This window comes from Pezoporus occidentalis, unplaced genomic scaffold (genome assembly GCF_034315485.1).
Source record: "Pezoporus occidentalis ecotype Australia unplaced genomic scaffold, CSIRO_AGI_Poc_V1 ctg108, whole genome shotgun sequence".
NCBI lineage: Eukaryota > Metazoa > Chordata > Aves > Psittaciformes > Psittacidae > Pezoporus > Pezoporus occidentalis.
This window is the reverse complement of record NW_026912865.1, coordinates 1,478,626-1,497,997: the sequence shown is the minus strand read 5'-3', so window position 1 is coordinate 1,497,997 and position 19,372 is coordinate 1,478,626. Positions and strand designations below refer to the sequence as shown.

Below are 19,372 nucleotides of genomic sequence, written 5' to 3'. Positions count from 1 at the left end.
TCTCCTCAATAAATACTGCCCTTATATATTCTTCTTCTATCACAAGGCAAGATAGGTAAGCATAACCTGAAATCTGCATGGCACAATCCACTGCCCAAGTCCATGTCTGAACAAAAAAGTTGAGTTCTCAATTATACTCAAACAACTTGCTGCTGAAACAGCAGCTTATTCATAAGATGTTCTTTAAAATGTGAATTCATCTTTATTTCATGGAAAAGATGTAGTTTTTAACAGAGACATAAGAAAATCATGAACAATGAATCAATCCAATCAATGATCAATGTACTATAATCTGTTGAGTTTCTGGCCTCTAGAAAAGCAATAACTCTGCCAGAAGAAACATGTGTATTTTTCCTAAGACTTTACTGAGATCCCATGCAAGATTTCAATGGCAGTTCTTACATTTAAAAGGCAGAGTAGTTCCTGGGGTATAACGTGGCCTGAAGAATAGATTTCTGGGGCCCCTGGATAGACTAGTACCTGGAACAAGCCTAAAAAAACCTGTGTAATCAGCCTCTGAAATTACAGGCAATGTAGCACAGATCTCTTCAGGTGATTCTTCACCCCCAAGCCAGAAGGCAGGATCACATCATAATTCCCAGTTAAGTGAGGGTGCGGTTACTTGCTAAAATCTTTGTTTCCAAAACATGAATAAGTTTTTTCTTCCTTAGGGAAGAGAGGAAAGGAACAGTTTTAAGGCTGGAGATTTTTTCTTGTTCTGGTCATAACAGACCATTCAGATCACATCAGCACAGATAAGAGCCCAGATGAAGTTTCCCTCACCACCACACAATGGGGAGACAAGCTTAGTCATGAGTGTTCTCAGGGTGTTTTTCTTACCCACTCACCCAGAAAAAAATAGATATTTTTCTCTGAAAGTTACTAAAGAATGAATCATGTAGAGGCTCACTTACCACAGTCATAAAGCCTTGAATATGTGTCTAGCTGCTCCAATTTCTGGGTATGGCAATTACCTGGCATATGTTCAAATTATCTTAAATCAAGATAAGTCTTCACTGAAGATCTTAGCTGCTTCCTTCTGGTTTGGGCAACCCACATTCCCATAAGTGGTGCTGCTCTGTAACCTCCAGATTTGACTTCCCTTGAGGTTGCTATTGAACCTCCATGGGATTTTTGGCAGTAAATAGCTATATACCCTCTGACTTGTAAATCCCCAGAAAGGCACTGAAGGAATTGCAAAGCAAGAATGATCTGTTTATTAAGTGATGACATTTTGAACTGAGTCTAATTACTACAATTTCTGTGCAGGAAAGACAGCTCAAAAAGTCCCTTATGGGAAAAAAAAGGGTGTCAAAAATGTCCCTCTTCAAAAGCAGATTATGGTCACTGTGTCTAGGGGCTTTCTTTGGACATACCAGATATGGTTGGCATCCTGACATGCTAACATTTCATACTGAAACAGACAAAGAAATAATTTAACATCAGCCTCTATGGACAGATACTGAAAACCATGAATTAAGGTGAATTAATCCATTGTGACAATGAATTAGGATAACTGGAACCTTGCTTTGGCCAGAAGGTAAGTTGTAGGAGCATTGGGTTGTCTATCAAATGAATGCTTTAAATGTATATTAATTATTTTTATTTTTATATTTTAAGAAAGCATTTTAAATAAATGATGAACTCCTTTGGTTATAATATTTTTCACTCCTTATGCTTCTATAACTAATTAGGTAAGACAGTGATTCCACAAAGTCTTTCTCCATTAAGCACCCTTATCTAACAGTTAAGTCACCATATTGTGCCTGCACAAAACCACATAGATTTCTTTTCAGTGCTACAGGGCACTGTAAATCACAATTAAAAAAAAACACAAAATCACCACTTATGAGAAAAGATATCCACACCATCTTTTTGTCCACAATACTTAAAATTCCTTTAAGAATCTGCTTTTCCTACACACTACATGAAGTATTTGATTTTCTTTTCTGTATTGCCTCTGAAAGGTTCGCTGAGGAGAGACACTACTGGCTAGCTGGGAACAGCAGAGTATGTTTGAAAAGGCAGGTTTTAATTAGAAGTGGTGGGTTTTTTTACTGAGCTTCATGAGGTTTGTGAAAGGTGATGTCATTTGGTCATCAAAGAGGGTGGTAGCCCAGTGTCAGAGCTGGTAAAGCTATGTTCAGCCTATTCAAACACCAGGACAAGGAATTTTAGAGGAATAGTGTAGCATGTATCCAACATGAGCTGGAAGCTCTGCAAGTGTGTTTGATACCTACTGTGAATTCTGCTGTTAACTTTTAACTTATGATAATCACTTAATAACATTGATTTTTGTTGCCACTGTGTGGCTGGATAGCTTGCTATCAGCTCTTGATGAAAAAAAAAACAAACCCTAAAAGAAGAAATAAATTGCTAATCAGAAAATCAAATGTATGAACAAGAGGTAGGAACCAACGAGATCCTCAGAAGTACATCAGTGTCAAGATCTTAATTAAACTTTATCAAAAATAAAAAAAAAAACTCAAATAATATTTTATACTGAGCAAAGTGTATGTCCTGACATGAGGGTGTTTGCGTACAGGAAAAACTGACTGCAGTTTTGTTTTGAGGCTGGCACTACAACTATTTATATGTGTAAATCATTAATTTTATAACTTGATATGAACACGTATTTTACATTTTATGCAGCCAAAATAATACTTAGGCAGTACTTGCTCAGAGTAACATCTGGCAAACATCCTACAAAATAGATGAGTTTTATTAGAAACACTAATTTAAGAGAGGAAAACAAATCATTGATATAAGTTTTATTAGCAAGCCATTCAGAACAGAATTTAGGGAACAGCACTTTCATGGGTCTGCATTAGGAAGAAAAATTGCTTTAATTAGATATGGTAAGTGATCAATTCTGCATGCTATGATTAGGAGGACAGCTCTAGTAATTATACATACAATAAGATGTCCAAGACCATGAACATCTGCTCCTAATCATCAAACACAGAATATAGAAAAAGCTTACATTTGTATTCATTTTGTATCACAGAAACCCAGATCCAAACTATTTTGTTGTGATCTTTATGCAAAAAGTCAACACTATTTTTAATAAAACAACTAAAAAAAAAAGAGCAAAGTATATTTTCATTAACACAACTGAAAAAAAAAATTATGGTATAGATAGGCATTTCATTAGGCAGAGGTGTCATGTTATTTATGGCCTGGCTACACACAACATTTATAACCAGTATTTGTTAGATTTTTTTTGACAGAATGATTATATCGTTACAACTACTGGTGTGGATATAAATACAGCAATGTGAATGTGCCTTATATTCTATAGGATTTATTCTCCTCCTGATGCAAAAGAAGTCTATATGACAGTATGAAACACCTTTGTAGGTATATAAATGCACCAATAGTTGTAGCATAGAAAAGAAAGGACAGAAATACACTGCTTTAATTGTCTTAAAGTGGTTGACAGGAAGACTTTTTGGCTTCTCAGTCAGGTAGTTTAAAGAATCTTGTTTTCTCTTTGTTTAACTTGGACATACCATATTCCAAAGACAAGCAGAGGACCGTAATTCTTGAGAGATAAGGCATGAGAGTTAAAATGTATTCTTTCTGAGCCCCTCAGATATTTTCCAGTAGTAGGTAGAGACTTTCTAAATAAAAGGGCAGGAAGATGAAATAAGATAAAGTGGTATCGCCACTCACCCATACTGAAGACCATGTTTTTGTAGTGATTTCAATCAGAAAGATGTAAGAAGAACCAGAATTCTGTTTTTCTTCATGTATAAGGTCTTCTGCTGTTCTATGTTTCAGCAACACACACAGACACAGACAAAACCAAACAGAAACCAAACAAATCAAAACCACAGCACCCTCTCCTCCAAAAAAAAAACCCAACAAAAAACAACAGCCCAACAACAGCCCAGACAATTCTACTGTCTCACTTTCATGTCCCAGCATTTCAGGAGGACAGTAACTTCTCAAAGCCAACTGTAATTTTCATTGCCAGCTAGAGATTTCCCAGAAATGAAGTTTGCCTGTACTGCTGTACTGACAATTGCAAGCAGAGGCTTTAATTATGAAATCCAGATAATAAACTACTACTCATTCATTGACTAATAGGACTGGAAATGTGGAAAGTCTGATCCCTAAAACTGTCTATCCCTAAAGATCCTACTTCTTTTTTTTTTTTGGTTGGGGGTGGAAAGGGGATTTCTGTTTACATCGTATACTTATCATATACATATTTCTTGTTTTCCTTGGAAGCTGTGAGTGAACTGGAAATCTGAAAACTCAGCAACTGCAAACCAGAAGGAAAAACATGTTAAGCAACTTTATTTCTGACCTTCCTCACCAGTATTGATGTTAAATGACTAGTTAATGTCTTTGAGAAAGAAAAGACATACGAAAGATTTCAAAGCCTGGTCCTCTATAATGTTGAGAACTTTGATTTCTTGTCTTTCAAAATTTATATTTCTGAATTCACTCTGAGTTGAAATCCTTGGCAAGCTAAATCAGCTGTCGCTCCGGTCTTCTGATCGGTGGATTATTGCTTCCCTGGACAGATTCTCTATTTTATTACAATGCACCGTTTGGGGTAGATTTATTTCTCTGTTGTCAGGATTTACTGTTTAATCCCAGAAACACTGAGATACATTTGGTAGCAAAAGATATGGTTTTTGGAGAAGAATATCTATTTAAAAAAGAAATCAGTTTTAAGCTAATCATAATGTTACTTCTGATAATTTGCTATTTAATTTCAAATGTAAATACTTGCCCTAGAAGTAGCTCTTAATTTAGCATTCTAAATAAAAAGGTAACAGAAACCTCTCTAAAACATGGAAATATAAGAATGTCTGTAGAGTCAGATTCTTAAAAAGTTATTAATTTAAAAATCCTTGAATCTTTTACAAAAATACTACACTAGCAAAGCTTACTCCTTTCCCTTGTTTGCACTAGTTACTTACCACATTGAACTTCTCTGCTTACATAATGAAAGCCTCAGTAGTTGCCTTTTTTTTTCCTCAGAGCCATACTTAGATCCAAGTTCTTGATAGCATGATAGTTGATAGCCATGAAATTAGCTGCCAAATGCTATATTGTCAGACGATGCATTAATTGCATTTACTATGCAACTTTGCTCCACTTGCATTCTGCTCACTTGCTAACTCCCTACAGGACAGTTTTGAACACCCCACGCTCTTCAAACAGCTGACAGCATGACACAAACATCCATTCCTCCAGAAGAGATGTAGGACAAGCCAGTAAAAGCTGCAAATTTAAGTCTCAGCGTATCTCGGGGACTGCTGTAACAAGACAGGGGTACTTAATCCCATCAGGAAGCTGGAAATCTTGCTTCCCAGAGGGCCAGTTTTACACCTAGAAAGCTTTAGAAAAGCTTTGAGAAAACAGTTGTGGCTAATGGTAGCTGAGTTCCCCTAGTATTAACAACATTTATAGAGTTGTTTTTTCGCAAGACTAGGATTTGGAAGATACTGGTGCACCAGTTAACGCACGTTCACAGTCTACTACAAACGAGGCAATCTTCAGTAAATCTTAAGTTGAATCAAAGCCTACCCTGAAGTCTTATCACAAGTTAAGTAACTCTGAACCCTGATACAGGCCAGATGACTGTGGTAGTGGAGGAAAGACATTGGTGAGGGCTCAGCTATCAAATAAATTGTTCACCCCTGCCCAAAGGGGTCAGTCCTGATGGTTCCCATCCTTCCAGCAGATCTCACTGGACCTGACCCAAGACATTCAACTCCCTGACCAGGCAGACAGTGACTCTATTGTTTTTCTCAGGGTTGCTTTTCTGCCACCTTAGCAGATGGGATAGGCCGTGGAGGAGTCCAAAGTGTGCCAAAGCAAGTGCAAAGAGGGGTGTGGGGGAAAAGGCGCTGAAAGAGTTGCTAGATCAGCTCAAGCCATGACACGCACCTTTGCTCTCACACCTGCTTTCAGTATGACATAATATTAAGGGTGCTGACAAAGGAGCTCTAGTGAGTCTCACTGTCGTAGTCAGAGGAGACACCACACCAAAACATGCCAGGAGTTGCTACCTGCACAGATGACAGAGGAAAGGCACAGGTGCTGATGCTCCTGCTGCTTTTGTGTAAAGCTAAGCCCCCAGTGAAGGTGAGTTTAAGGCTCTGCACTTTGTGCTTTTGAAGTGGCTGAGGCAAACCCATCCATTCCCTTCTGTCAGCCCTGCAGAGGAGGGGATGAACCGTGCTGCAGAGGAGTGGGAAGGACAGGTGTGTTAGCAATATTTCAGGCAGTCATGGCAAGGTGTTCTAGCGCTGGTATGTCACCCCTCCTACAAATGTTGCCTGCCCCTCTGTGAGAGTGGTTGTATAACCATACCCACATCATCAGAAAACTTCCTTCTGTAGGCAGGACTTCAGTTATTGTCTTACCAGATTGTGAGACATCAGCTCTACGAATCACATTCTGAGGTGTTAAAAATACCATTTCTCAGTTTCTCACTGATATAAAGAATAATCTTCTCCTCTTCCCTTTCTCTTGCTAGGTCCTTTGAAATTCAGTTCTTTGCGCAGAAGGGGTCTGGCTTTCTGAACGGAAGAATCTGAAAAGAAGACTCAAAACGTCTAGAATTTGCTGCCCTAAAAAGTGTGGAGCAGTTCATCTGTAAACACTGCTGTCAAAAAGAAAGAAAAAAAAAGCTTTAGTGTGTAAGGTATTCAGGCTTTACTGACACCAATCACCCTTGTCCTCTAAACCAAACCTCCTTAAAATCATTCTGCCAGCAGAATGTCCTGGTTTAGTCTACTGAACTCTATCAGTATGTACCATGGAGGCAGGTGTAAGCAGCAGATACACAGGAATCAAAAGTTTTGGAGATGAGATTCTAGAGTGGGAAATGAGAAAATATAGAATTAATTTTAGAATGGAAAATAAAAGTTTCTACAGTATAAGGATAAATAGAACTTTACATGGCAGAGGGATAGCTCATATATAATTGAATGATGTAGGATTTTTAATTAAAATGTGGTGACGCCTTTCATGCCCGTGATACACAGCACTATAAACAAACTTTGTGGGTGTCCAAAGGTGTTGGTGACATTGTGAATTGCCTTATTTCACACCTTCATGCTTCTATTCATGACCTGTGCAATACTCATATTGTATGTGCTACACGATCCCTTTGTTTGGGGAGCTGTGGAGTGGTTGGCTGAGCAAAAGAAGTGCTCAGGAAGGTTCAGTATCTGATCCTGCTTTATTTTCTTCTGTGGGTGGTCCTTGTGCAAGATAGTATGCACTAAGGATTACTTTGCCTTTTCATTGGCAAGTTCATGACTTAATTTGTAGCCCAGCATCTCTCCACTCAGCTTTGGTACCCCTAAGGGGATTGAGAGAGCTCTTGCAGAGTGCCTGTGGGCTAGGCAGAAATTTGCAATTCTTGGTGGTGTTGGTGTGTGATAGAGATTGTGATTGCTTAGGTTAGAAACCTTTTTTCCATGCTTACATATTGCATCCAGTATTATTTCCCATATCGTTATCCAGAATGAGTTCGTGACCTAAGCAGTCAGAGTCTCTACTATGCACCTTCATCAACATCATGCTTCCCACAAGTCAGGGGGGAGCAAACAGCTGAAGTAAAATAGCGCCGCTAAATACCTGCAGGTAAAATCACTGTTCTTGGGGCTTGTTTCTCCTGGTGTTTTGTCTTCACATGGCAACATAATGCATTTGACTGATACTGCAAATGCTAGGTGTGAAAAACACTGATGTGCTTCAAGGAAACAAGCACAATGTCCACCAGAAAACCTGCGTTGCTGAGTAGCAGAAGAAGCCCTCCTGAGGAAGACAACTTACCGATGCTCTTGGAATAAAAACATTCACAACTCTGTGAACATTATGCTGCAAGTGAGGCTGTGGACTCGACTTTCTAAGGCACAACTCTCTCTAAGGTGGCTTTTCCTGATGCAAAAAGACTATCAGAAGGAGAAAAAAAGAGCTGCAATGACCAGCTTCAGCTACAGCCAGAAGATAGCCCTCTCAGCCCTCGACTTGCCAAAGTGGCAGCATCACATTTGATAAAAAGGCTCGATGTTCAGAGTCTACAAATACTTGATTCTGGCACAGGGCTGTGTGCACACATGTACATGTAAACAAGAGGGTGAAAAAAAACAAGAAAATCAAAGGATTTTAGGGCTTTTACATGACAAAAATGTGTGAACGGTAGAACAATGCAGCCGTAATCTTTCCTAATGTATCTAAATTTCATAACATTGACATTTTGCAGCTGAACTAATCTTGCATCTCTTGCTGATTATTACAGCTGCTCTTAGCTTACCATGCCTGACTGATTCTTCAGAGAAGCCTTAAGGGATTAATAAGATTCAGAATTGTATCTTATTAATTATAACCACACTTTAATGTGAAGTGTGTATCTAAATCGAATAAAGTCCTTTGACAATCTGTATCTCACCGCATATGAATTTATCTGATCGCTTGGCTCTCGATAGAGTTCTCAGGGCGTAATTCTGGAGGACCCCACCTGTGCTTGGTGTTGTGTGCTGGGGGGCACACGCTGCAGAGCCCGAGCAGAACAGACGTGGGATACGTGACCCGCTCCTGCGTGTGTCCGGGTCGGCAGTTCGCAGCTCAAGCAGCATCAGGGCTGCGTGCAATCCTGGCGGGATTCGTGGCTGGACGGGGAGAACACTCAGCGTGGATTCTGGACGGGGTGAAGTGTGCTGAGTTCCAGCTGAGACGCGTGTAACTCCCGCGCCGTGACCGGCCGCTGTGCCGGGACGTGACAGGCGCTCGACCCAGCCTGCGACACGGCTCCTCCGGGCACGTCCCCCCATGCCCTGTCCCGCTGGGTTTCCAGCCCCCCTCGCCTGCGGACACCGTCTCTCCGTAACGTGGCTTTGCTGTAGTTTTGGTCTCTGTGGAGACTTGGTTGGTTGGTTTGTCTGTTTGCTTAGCAAATCCCGGGCGTGTTGGGTGCTGTGAGAGGAGCTGGGCAGTTCTTTTAACTTTTCGTAAAGCATTTTGAGCTGAGTGCACGCCGTTTAGTCCGGGGCGGACTGAACAGCGGCAGCGGGATCGTGTTCTGTGGTCGGCTGGTGCAGGGACGGCGTTACCGAAAGCCGGTAACGCCGGGCAAAGACGCGTTTTCGCCTGGAAGCGCGGAATGAAGTTTGTCACGGCACGAAGTCACCGACAGCCCGGGAGGTGCCAGCAACGGGGGAAATAACTCAGGGAACCGTGACTTTATTACACACACGTCTCACAGAACAGCGCACTGCTGGCCCAGGAGACCTGTACCTGCCGCCTAACGAAATGCTTCCGCCAGGTGCTCAAACCGCCACCGCGGAGCGAGACGCGGTGGGAGAGCTCCGGCGCGCGCCGACAGACCCCGCCTGGCCCGGCCCAGGACCCCGAGGCGGGTGCGGGTGCCCCGGCGGGCTGCTGGGCCGACATGCGAAGGGACAACTCCTCAATGGCGCTGGCCACGCCCACCCCCGGGGAGGCGGGGCTCGCGGGACCGCAGGCCCCGCCCCCCGCGCGCACGTGTGTAAAGCCCCGCCGCATGTTCCCTCCCGCGGGATAGCCACGCCCCCAGGAGCAGCCGATTGGCTGTCCTGGCCGGCTGCGGGCGGGGAGGGGGCGGTGCGTGCTGCGCGGCGCTGTGCCGCTCTGTGCCGTGCGGGCGGGCTCCACCCACGTGCGGCGGAGCGAGCACACATCCCGCACGTAGCTGCCGTATTAATCAGCGCGGGGCCATCTGCCGACCCGGCTGTGTCGTGGGCGGGGGTCGTCGGCTCAGCTTCCCGCACCTTGTTCGAGCTCCGGCAGCACCGCCGGCACGGGCGCAGCTCAGCCCGCCGCGGCGGAGAAACTTTTCTCTCGCCTTACTTCGCCTGGCCCCGCACCGCGGCGGAGCTCCCCTCTGGCTCGGGCTGGAGTCCGCGGCGGCCCGGAGGGCATCGCCTCCCGACGCGGGCGCCGTCAGGGCAGCGGCGCGCCCGTCCGTCCCCGCCGCGCCATGCCGCTGGGGCACATCATGAGGCTCGACCTGGAGAGAATCGCCCTGGAGTATGTCGTGCCCTGCTTGCACGACATCGGCTTCTGCTACCTGGACAACTTCCTGGGGGAGGTGATCGGGGACTGTGTGCTGGAGCGGGTGAAGCGGATGCATCGCGACGGGGAGCTCGCTGACGGGCAGCTGGCCGGCCCCAGCCGCGGCGTGGCCAAGCGGCACCTCCGCGGCGACCAGATCAAGTGGATCGGCGGCACGGAGGAGGGTTGCGAGGCCATCAACTTCCTCCTCACGCTGATAGACCGGCTGGTGATGTACTGCGGGAGCCGGCTCGGCAAGTACTACGTGAAGGAGCGATCCAAGGTAAGGGGCCGCGGGGCGCCAGCCCGCAGGCACCGGCACCCGGCCGGATCGACCCGCCTCGCAGCTGCTGGTGAGACCTGACAGAAAGTTTCCGCGGGCGCCCGTCAGTACGGTGTCCTGGCTGTCCGCGGGTGTCGGCTCAGGCAGCCCGGCTGGGCTGTCCCCGCAGCCCTGCTCCAGATGGCGGAGGCGCTGGCGCTGACCAGCGCGGGACGCCCGCAATGGGTAGCCGCTCGCCAGCCGTTGCCGGCGCGTCCGGGTGCGGAGGTCGAGCCGGGACTGCCTGCGCCGCTCCGGTGTAGCTCGCCGTCCTGCTTGGGTCTGCGCCGGGCTGTTTGGCTGACGGATCCCGGTCGGGCCCTTGGCTGTGACGCCGGGATCGCTTCGCACCGTCCCGGTGGCTGCAAGCGGAGCTCCATTTCCCGGCTGTGGGACCGGAGACCTGCTGCACCCCTCGCTGTCTGTCGCTCTCCCCAGCTGCGGAGAGAGCGGACCGGCAACACGGGGAATACCCCACCAAAAAGGTCTAGCCTTGATCGTGCCTTCACTCTGGAGCATTTTTTCAGGTGGTGGGAAGAGCTTCCGAAGCACCTGCCTGCTCCTTGCGCCGGCGTTTGCCTCAGATCCCATTATTTGGGTGGTTGTGCTCATGAGATACCCAAAGCAGTTTCGATGGTCTAACTCATGCCAGCGTCTTATAGTTCAAGAGGTTATCGTTGCTGCATTGGGTTTATGGTATAAACCAGGGGATGCTCAGTCTGAGCAGAGCAAACTTTTTTTTTGTTTTGCTTTGGGTTTTTTTTTTCTTATCAGAAATTGAGAGGACACTTGTACTGCAGGTTTACTTCCAGTGAAGTTTATTTGCACTTACGTTGTCTTAACTTCAGTTTGGGATAACTTGGCTTTTCTGTGATTCTGTGAAAACAGACAAGGAAAGAATCATAGAATGATTTGGGTTGAAAGTTATCTTGAATATCGTCTAGTTCCAACTCCTGCCATGGACAGGGCCACCTTCCACTAGGTTGCTTGAAGCCCCATCCAGCTTGGCCTTGAACACTTCCTGGGATGGGTAGTCCACAGCTTCTGTGGGCAACCTGTTCTAGTGCCTCACCACCTGCACAGTAACGAACTTCTTCCTAATGTCTAACATAACTGTACCCTCTTTAAGCTTGAAGCCATTCCCTCTTGTCCTGTCATCACTTGCCCTTGTGAAAAGCCCCTCTTCAGGTTTCTTTTAAGGCCCCCTTTAGGGACTGAAAGGCTGCTCTGAAGTTTCCGTGGAGTCGTCTCCAGGCTGAACAAGCCCAGCTTTGTCAGCCTGTCTCCATAGGAGAGGTGCCCCAGCTCTCTGATCATCTTTGGGGCTCTCCTCTGGCCTCCAACAGCTCCACAGCCACCTTATATTGGGGGACCCAGAGCTGAATGCAGGACTCCAGGTGGGCTCTCACAAGAGGGGAGTAAATGGGGGAGAAGACACCCACTTGACCTGCTGGTCAAACTTCTTTGTATGCAGCCCAGGATAGTTGGCTTTCTGGATATTGCTGGGTCACGCTGAGCTTCTCATCAGCCAACACCCCCAACTGTTTCTCCTCAGCACTCCTCTCAGTTCTGCTGAGGCAGAAGTGTACTGGCTTGTAACTAAGTTTGCTTCATTTTCCCAAATGCTGAAAATGTCCCTGTTTCTTTGTTTCTGACTTGACCTCTAGAATTTATTGTACATTTTCAAAACACCTGTTTCTTTTAGTGATATGCCAGAAAGAGAAATGGTGAAACTTTTAAAATACAGAAGTGAAAAGTCATAATTTCTGTTGGTCCTCATTTGCACTGAATAGGGGGATGTGTGAGTGCTACTGAGATTCTTTTTTTATTTTTTTATTTTTTTATTTTTTTTTTACAGCAAACAAAGCAGTATGGTGATATCTAGAAGTGCTTGGGAACACCTTAAAACCTGTGTGCGTGCCCTTGCACACTTGCACACAGTGGTGGGTATAATAAAAGGTTGAAACATTGCTCCTGTGCTTAGCTCCACTGAACTGCTAATCATCAGTTCAGTTAAACCTTGTGTAGATTTGGTTTAGAATGTGACTAGAGTGGATTTCATTTACTCCTGGTACGAGCCTGGTGTTACGGGGTATAAATAACCATTCTGCTCTGGCATGCCTTTACGGTCATCCTAGTTCTTTTTCTCTGGGTGACTTTTATTTGTCTGATTACTGATGGAAGTGCACTGCTGCATTACACTGCTGATTACATGGGTGTGGGGGAAGCAGGGGCTTACATTAAAGTTGGACTGGAATGAAAGGAGGTTGTCCAGCATTTTCACAAGGTATTTGGAAAAAAAAGTCAACTGGATGCATGCAGGCCGTTGGCACTGGGTGGGGGGAAAGGTCTTTTGGGGTTGTAGAGATTATTTTAAACCTGAGTTGCAGTGTTCTTGCAGTCATTTTTGTTCAAATAGCAGTAACAGACAGGACAGAGTGTTTTATAAATAGCTCCTTTCTATAAAGAGAGACTTTAGGCCCTTGTGCTTTAGTGTGAAAGATGTCTTCTCTTCCAGTATATGGAAGTGCTACACAACGGTTCAGCTTTGAAAGGGACTCAGTATAATTTGTAAAACTATGAGGAATTTCTGTCAGAAATTAATAGTAACCATTCCCCTTATTATAATAATAAGTGCCATGGATATGTGTGGCCCTGGAATAGCAGCTGCCATCTGTAACTGAGATGTGGGATGCCTTCAGACAGAAGATATTCCTATGACTAACCAACTGACTACTACAGTGCATGCAGATTCCCACGTCACCTACAGACATTTCCCTTCTACCTTTCAGTCATTCTGCTTGTCTTCTGGTTTTGTGAAAGCATACACAAAAATCCTACATTCAGTGTATTTTTATCTACTAGCTTATACACATAAATGGATGCCCACAAAACTTCCACAGCTTAACATCTGGAAGGTTGTGGGGTGTTTCTGAGCAACTGGACCAGAACTTCTTAGCTGGACAAGTGCTATTAGAAATTACTGTTTTGAGATATAGGTATTAGATGGAAATAAGAGTCCAGAGCAACTAAACTAAAATTTAAGCCTTTGGCTACGTTTTAACTCCTCTTGTCTTGAAAATGAATCTATGTAATATCAGCCTCATTATTTAGAGGTTTATGCTTTTAAACCAATAGTATGACTTTAATCTTCAGCCTAAGTGCTAGAAGAGGGGGATAAGTTTGCTTAGTAAATGAACTTTCGTCAGCTTACTATCTGCTTAGTGTGAAGTGCTTTATATTATTTTTGTAGCTACACAAACGTAAGAAGACAAGAAGGACTTTTGTCCAATAAAGGAAACTTTCCTTGTAGCTACATGAGAGAAATGAGTCTGAATGAATTTCAACAGCATTACAAGAAAGTTAAGATTGCATCAAAGAGAATGGACAGAAGTAAAACTATGAAGGTACTGGATACTCTTTAAGAGCTGCTGGTTGACATTTGAGGGCTGATAATGAAATGTAACCTTTCATCTTTTCAGACCAGTGATCCAAATCTGTCTTTGGAGTAAGTCGTATTTTAAAATATTAGCTAACATGGTTAAATGATCAAAATAACCAGACAACATTCTTCTAAAGCACTCTTTTGTTGACAGACCCAATGTACTGCTTGTTAGCTTTTGCATTCTCCTTGGCTAGAGTTTCTCTTTTATAAAAAATAATGCAGTGGTTCCTTTTTTCTAGTAGGTAAATGATTAAGGATAGCTCAGGCTTTTCTTCAGAGTGAAAAGGTTCATGTGACAGAGGTTGCTCTAGTTTTGAGGACCTGTCTCCATTCTGCTCGAGCTTTGATGCTTGGTAGAGCTTTGGAGCTGGTGGGTAGTTGGGGCCTGGAAGCAAAGCTGCAGCCTGATCTGTGAGGCCAGTCACCTGGAGCACACCTGTGTTAGGTGATGCGCTGGAAATGGCAGCGGAAGGGGTGATGTGCTGCAGCTTCTTGCTCCTCAGGTGCCAGTGCCTGTTCTTGGGGTTAAATGGCATGTGTGGGGGCTTGATGTGCTGCCCTGTAGAAAAGTCCCTGTTATAAAAATATAAATTAAAAGCAACAACATAAAAAAAATTTAGTAAAATATTCCAGAAGAAGCCATCTGAGAAATGTCTCCTTTGAGCCCATAGTTTTGGTGGCTTTTTTGTTTGGTTTTTTTTTTTTTTTTCTAGGAACCGAGTCAGATGGCTGGTGTGTGGAAATGTTTGTGGCAGGATGGATGGATAGCTCATTGCTGCTGAGAGGCTGTGGCTATTCCCCCTTTCACACTCTGCCTCTGTGGGAGAAGGGCAGCTCTCCTTGTGGTCAGGCAGTGTCCCGCAGTGATGCTGGCAGCACCTGCTTTCGTGGCCCCTGTGGCTGAGTTGGTGCTTGATGTGCCGCCAGTGGGCTGCCTTGGCCCTCGTGGGTGAGGGGTGGAAGGTACTTTGAACTGGTGTGGCTGTGCCTTGCCTGGACTCTGCACCCTAGTCCTGATGACAGCGTGTCCTGCTGTGAGTCATTGGTATCCTCTCGGGTGCCATCGTGGGTTGAAATCTATGTCAGGGCTGCCTTTGGGGACCTTGAACTTGTGTTGTCACTTGCTTGATGCTAGTAAGTCCTGCTGGTTAGAAAATAAGGCAGAAAGTCATAATCCTGAGAGCTGACCTGTATTGAAGGAAGCCCATGACTGATTTTATTTCAGAACCCAACGGCTTGCATTCAGTGCAAGTATATGGCCTGAAGAGAAAAAAACCAATGTGTTTTCAATGTAAGATTAGTTTATTTAGTCCCTGTGGGATGTGAACCTTATTGAGAACTTGCTTCAGAGTCTCTGTGTGGGCCTTTCACTTTTTTGTGGGATGTTTTCTGCATCTTCCACCTATAGCTATGACACCTCCCTGCTCACCCTGGTGGCCTCTCTGACTGCCACAGGAGAAGCAGGTCTTTTGTGGTGGCACTTCATGGCCAGTGAGTGCTGGAAACCAAAGCATTGGGTAGGGTTTTCTGGTAGGGTCCTTCTGCCTACCACACACGATGGGGTATTCTTAAGTAGTTTGTGAAACGTGGTCTGTTAAGCAGGTTGTTACCAAGATGTCTGGTCCTGAGGGCTGAAGAAATGCATGACATGTCATGGGCTTGGATTGAGTGGTTTTACCAAGTCCCTTGTAACTAATGTAATGAGGTGAGATATTTTTGCATGTATGTATGAAGAAAGAAAAGTTTTCTCTTCTATAGCATTCAAATTGTATCCTTTGCAACTAAAACGGAGTGAAATGCTGAATTTTCTCATTTGAAGTACAGGAAAACAAAACTGGTGATAGAGCTGAAGAGCAATACTGCCTATAGAAATATACTGGTTTATTATACGTTACGAAGTATTTTTGATACGTGTGTAAGCAGCGTGCCTTGCAATTAGTATACAATGGGAGGTCTGATGAATACCATTATCCAGAAGAAATATGCATAATTTCTCTTTCTTCTAATCAAATGCACATGTTCTGGCATAAAGGGTAAGTTCAAATCTGTTCTTCTGGCTGGCTGCCGGCAGAGTCCAGAGCCACTGGAACTGCAAATACAACAGACAAGTCATTTTATGATATCAGACTGAGGAATTCAGCACTGGCACAGATCCTAGAGTGGTTGCTTTGGCTCACTGTCAAAGCTGATGTTTATATCTGTGTTTGTCAAGCAAGATTAGTTAGCCTGGTTAATTATACACGGGAATGTATAATTTTTACTTGACAATCGAAACGTTAGATGAGTATAAACCTGGGCATATTAGCTCTTGGTTTTGTTCCTCATCAAATTATTCTTGATGATTTTTTGAAACTTTCAGAAGATACTTCTCTGAAAGTGGCACCCAGAGAATCTTTCAGATTGGGTCTTCACTCAGCAGGGACAGGGCATTGGAGAAATGGGTCAATATTTTACAGACACCGATGCATATACCTGTAACCGGGTTCAGAATCACGGGCAGCCTCTATGGAATGGTGTTTGAGCTCACAGTTGGGTGTTGAAGTTACAATCAACTTGAGTTTGGTACTTGCTATATATTATTACTCTTAAGAAGCTGACTGCAGTGCACTGGTAGACTTACCCCGCGGCAGGCAGGGGGGAAAAAAGTGCTGTCTTCAGCGTGTGTGCACTGGAGCCATTGGGAGCAGATGGCTGCTGTTGGGCCTCCTTTCCCTCTGTTGTGAAGAAGTCTGTAACCACTCAGCTACTTTTCTTGCTCTGCATTAGGAGCCTGTCCATGTGCTTTACAGATGTAGTAGTCATGGAGAAAGGCAGAAGGTGGCTAATCCTGCAAGAGAAACAAAATAAGTTTGAGCTCTCAGGTGTCATTAATAGCAAAGTTGTCTGTTTATCCTGAGTTTGTCTATCTGTTTGTTGCATCAGGGCAGGTTACCTGACTTTTCTTATATATTGTGTGTAATTTTGCAGTCAAGCAGTGCTTAATGAGTCTTAGGAGTTAGACAATGATGGAAAAGCAGTGAAATTTGTCAATTTTGGTAGTATATTTTCCTCAGTACCTTCTTATCCATTGTTGTGACTGTTCTTTCTCAGCACCACATCGGCTCTTAAAGCCAGAGACTTGCAGTGGTAGCCCTGTTGTTGTGTCTGCCAGTATGCCTGAAGTAAATACGTGCCTCTCAGTTTGTCTTTGTATGAGGGCTCATTGCTTATTAAATGTCAGTGTAAACCTTCCACAGCCATGTGGGGAGGGACACAGTAATACGGGTGGCATAGTGCCTCTGGGTACGGGGAGTGTTTGTCCTTTGGACTAGGAGGGGTGTGCACACCATTGCAAGGCACAGTATCCTTGGGAGAGCCACCAGGGAAAAGGGAAGATTCAGAGGTCAGTGCCCTCCTGCTGAGCTTGCATTTTGGAAGGGAGGGGGGCTGGTCCTGGCTATTAATATTTGTATGCAGCCTTTTCCCAAGGTAATTATTAATGAATAATTCAGTTCATTACAGCTCACTACTGCTAACAACAGTATATGTTTAAATGGAGGAGGATTTGTGCTCATAACACTGATGCAGGGCAGCCCGTACACAGTAAAAGTGAACTTGTTTCTTTGCATTAGGGATTCCAGCTGCCTATGTTAATACCAGTGTCTTTACTTGATTTCAGAGTAAACTCTTCTTTTTTTGAGTGTGTTGCAAACTTATCTGGATGGTGTCTCTGTAATACAGCCTTACCTTGCATGTTGCTTCCTGAGCAAGGTCTTTGATTTAATGTGTGGAAGTGTCTCCCCCTTTTTCTTATGTGCTAGACAGATTTTTTTTTATTATTTTATTATTTTTATTTTTTTTTTCCCTGAGGTGGTGGGGGTTTTCAAGCATGTCTGTATTCCTTCAGCAATTCCATTCCATATGTGGAAAGGGTTGGATAGAGGGAGAAGATAAAACCACAATGACCCCAAAATGAATGCATTTTTAATCAGATGAAATCTTGATGCTTTCTGCACAGACTTGCCACACTTGGGAGAGATCAATACTTTTATCAAATTTTTCAAGATGATGCTTACAAAGTCAAAGTACTTACTTTTGTGTGTTTTTTTTTTTTATTTATTCACTTTTTAAGAAGTTTTTTCCTGTTTCTGTTTCAATTGGATTGCCTTTTTCCATTGTGTCAGGGGCAAGTGGTCCTTTGGTACCAGCAGGCCACACAGTGCTCATCCATCTTGTGAGGCCTGGCTTGTGAGAATGAGAAGGTCAGGAAGGGAAGCCTGTGAGTAAGTGGTGCTGGTTTTAGATTTATGGAGACGGGGGATGTGTGCGTACCAGCTCGAGGGAATTTGAAGCCCTCTTTGGATTTATCATTACTGTAATCCTTCTGTCACAAAGCTGAAGACTGAAATAACATTGTTAGAAAGCTGCCAGCAACACAAGACTCCATAAGCTTCTGTGAAAAGGTTTTATTGGATTAGTAGAGGAGCTCTAAGGTAGAGGTGTTTTGGAAATTGCTGCTGGTACCTGTGCCTAGGGCAGCAGATGATCTCTGTGGTGGGGTCTGGGGTGAATAACATGCACTGGCACAGAATGTGGCAAAGCGGGGGGGGGGCTTAACATTACATAACAATTTGTTTCAGACATTTCATTGCTTTGAAAAGAGATGACGGGTAATTGGTCAGAAAAGCAAAAAAGTCTCTCTAGCTGTTTGGGTAGTGAGGTGGAGGAAGGAAACGGATGAAGGAGGCTCTTGCCAAGTAGACTATCTATCTCCTACTGTTTAAACTATTCACAGGCATGTCATCCCGTCAGCACACCACTCCTGACCGTTCCTGTGAGTGATTTGGAGAGAGCTGTAAGCCCTATTTCCCTTCCATCACTCACTCTCACATATGCATCTACTATCTCTCAGTGACAGAAGGAGCTTTTCCCTACAGTCATTTTTCTCTTGTCATTGTGGTTTGATAATATTAGTAGACAAAGAAACTTACACCATACAAAGCACTCAGTAGAAAGCAGCTGATTAAACAAGCTACTTGTTGCTCTGATTTTTTGCAAATAAAATAAGGCAAGAGATTTTGCTGACCGTAGTAGTTCCATGGAGGCTTACTACACCATCATACCAAAAGCCACCCTGTTTAAAATGAATAGTATAAATTGCAGGAGTACAGCATAACACAGTATCTACACAGGCTGGAAACAGTTTGTCCAAAGCCTTGTCAGCTGAAAATGTCAGGGTAGCCACAACTTTCGCCAAACATGAAGTCATTCCATCCTACTTCGAAGCAAAAAGATAATCATTTTGAGTCTCGTATATATCTAGTTCATATGAATTCTTCGGTCACAGTAGACTCTTTCTTGTGCTTTCTTTTTGGACCTGAAAATCCAGACAAGAAATATGTTTGCATTTTTCTTGTCTGCAAGTCATAATAATAATTAATCATTGCTTATGTCTTCTTGCACTCTAATTTTTTTAAACAGATTGATGAGGCAAATGTTTTTAAAGTATTGGCCTCAGTTCAGCAATTCACTTAATTAGTTTTTTCTAAAGAGTCTTTTAA

At 43.9% G+C, this 19,372-nt stretch overlaps 1 protein-coding gene across 1 annotated transcript in view; it reads left to right on the top strand.

Annotated features, from left to right (window-relative positions):
- Positions 1-9,646: 9,646 nt before the first annotated feature.
- EGLN3 (egl-9 family hypoxia inducible factor 3) overlaps positions 9,647-19,372 on the top strand; it is a 30,769-nt gene continuing 21,043 nt past the window's right edge. Inside the window, exon 1 of the mRNA XM_062623090.1 lies at positions 9,647-10,348. Within this exon, the coding sequence (XP_062479074.1) occupies positions 9,992-10,348 (357 nt within the window). The 5' untranslated portion in view covers positions 9,647-9,991. The remainder of the gene's footprint in view (positions 10,349-19,372) is intronic.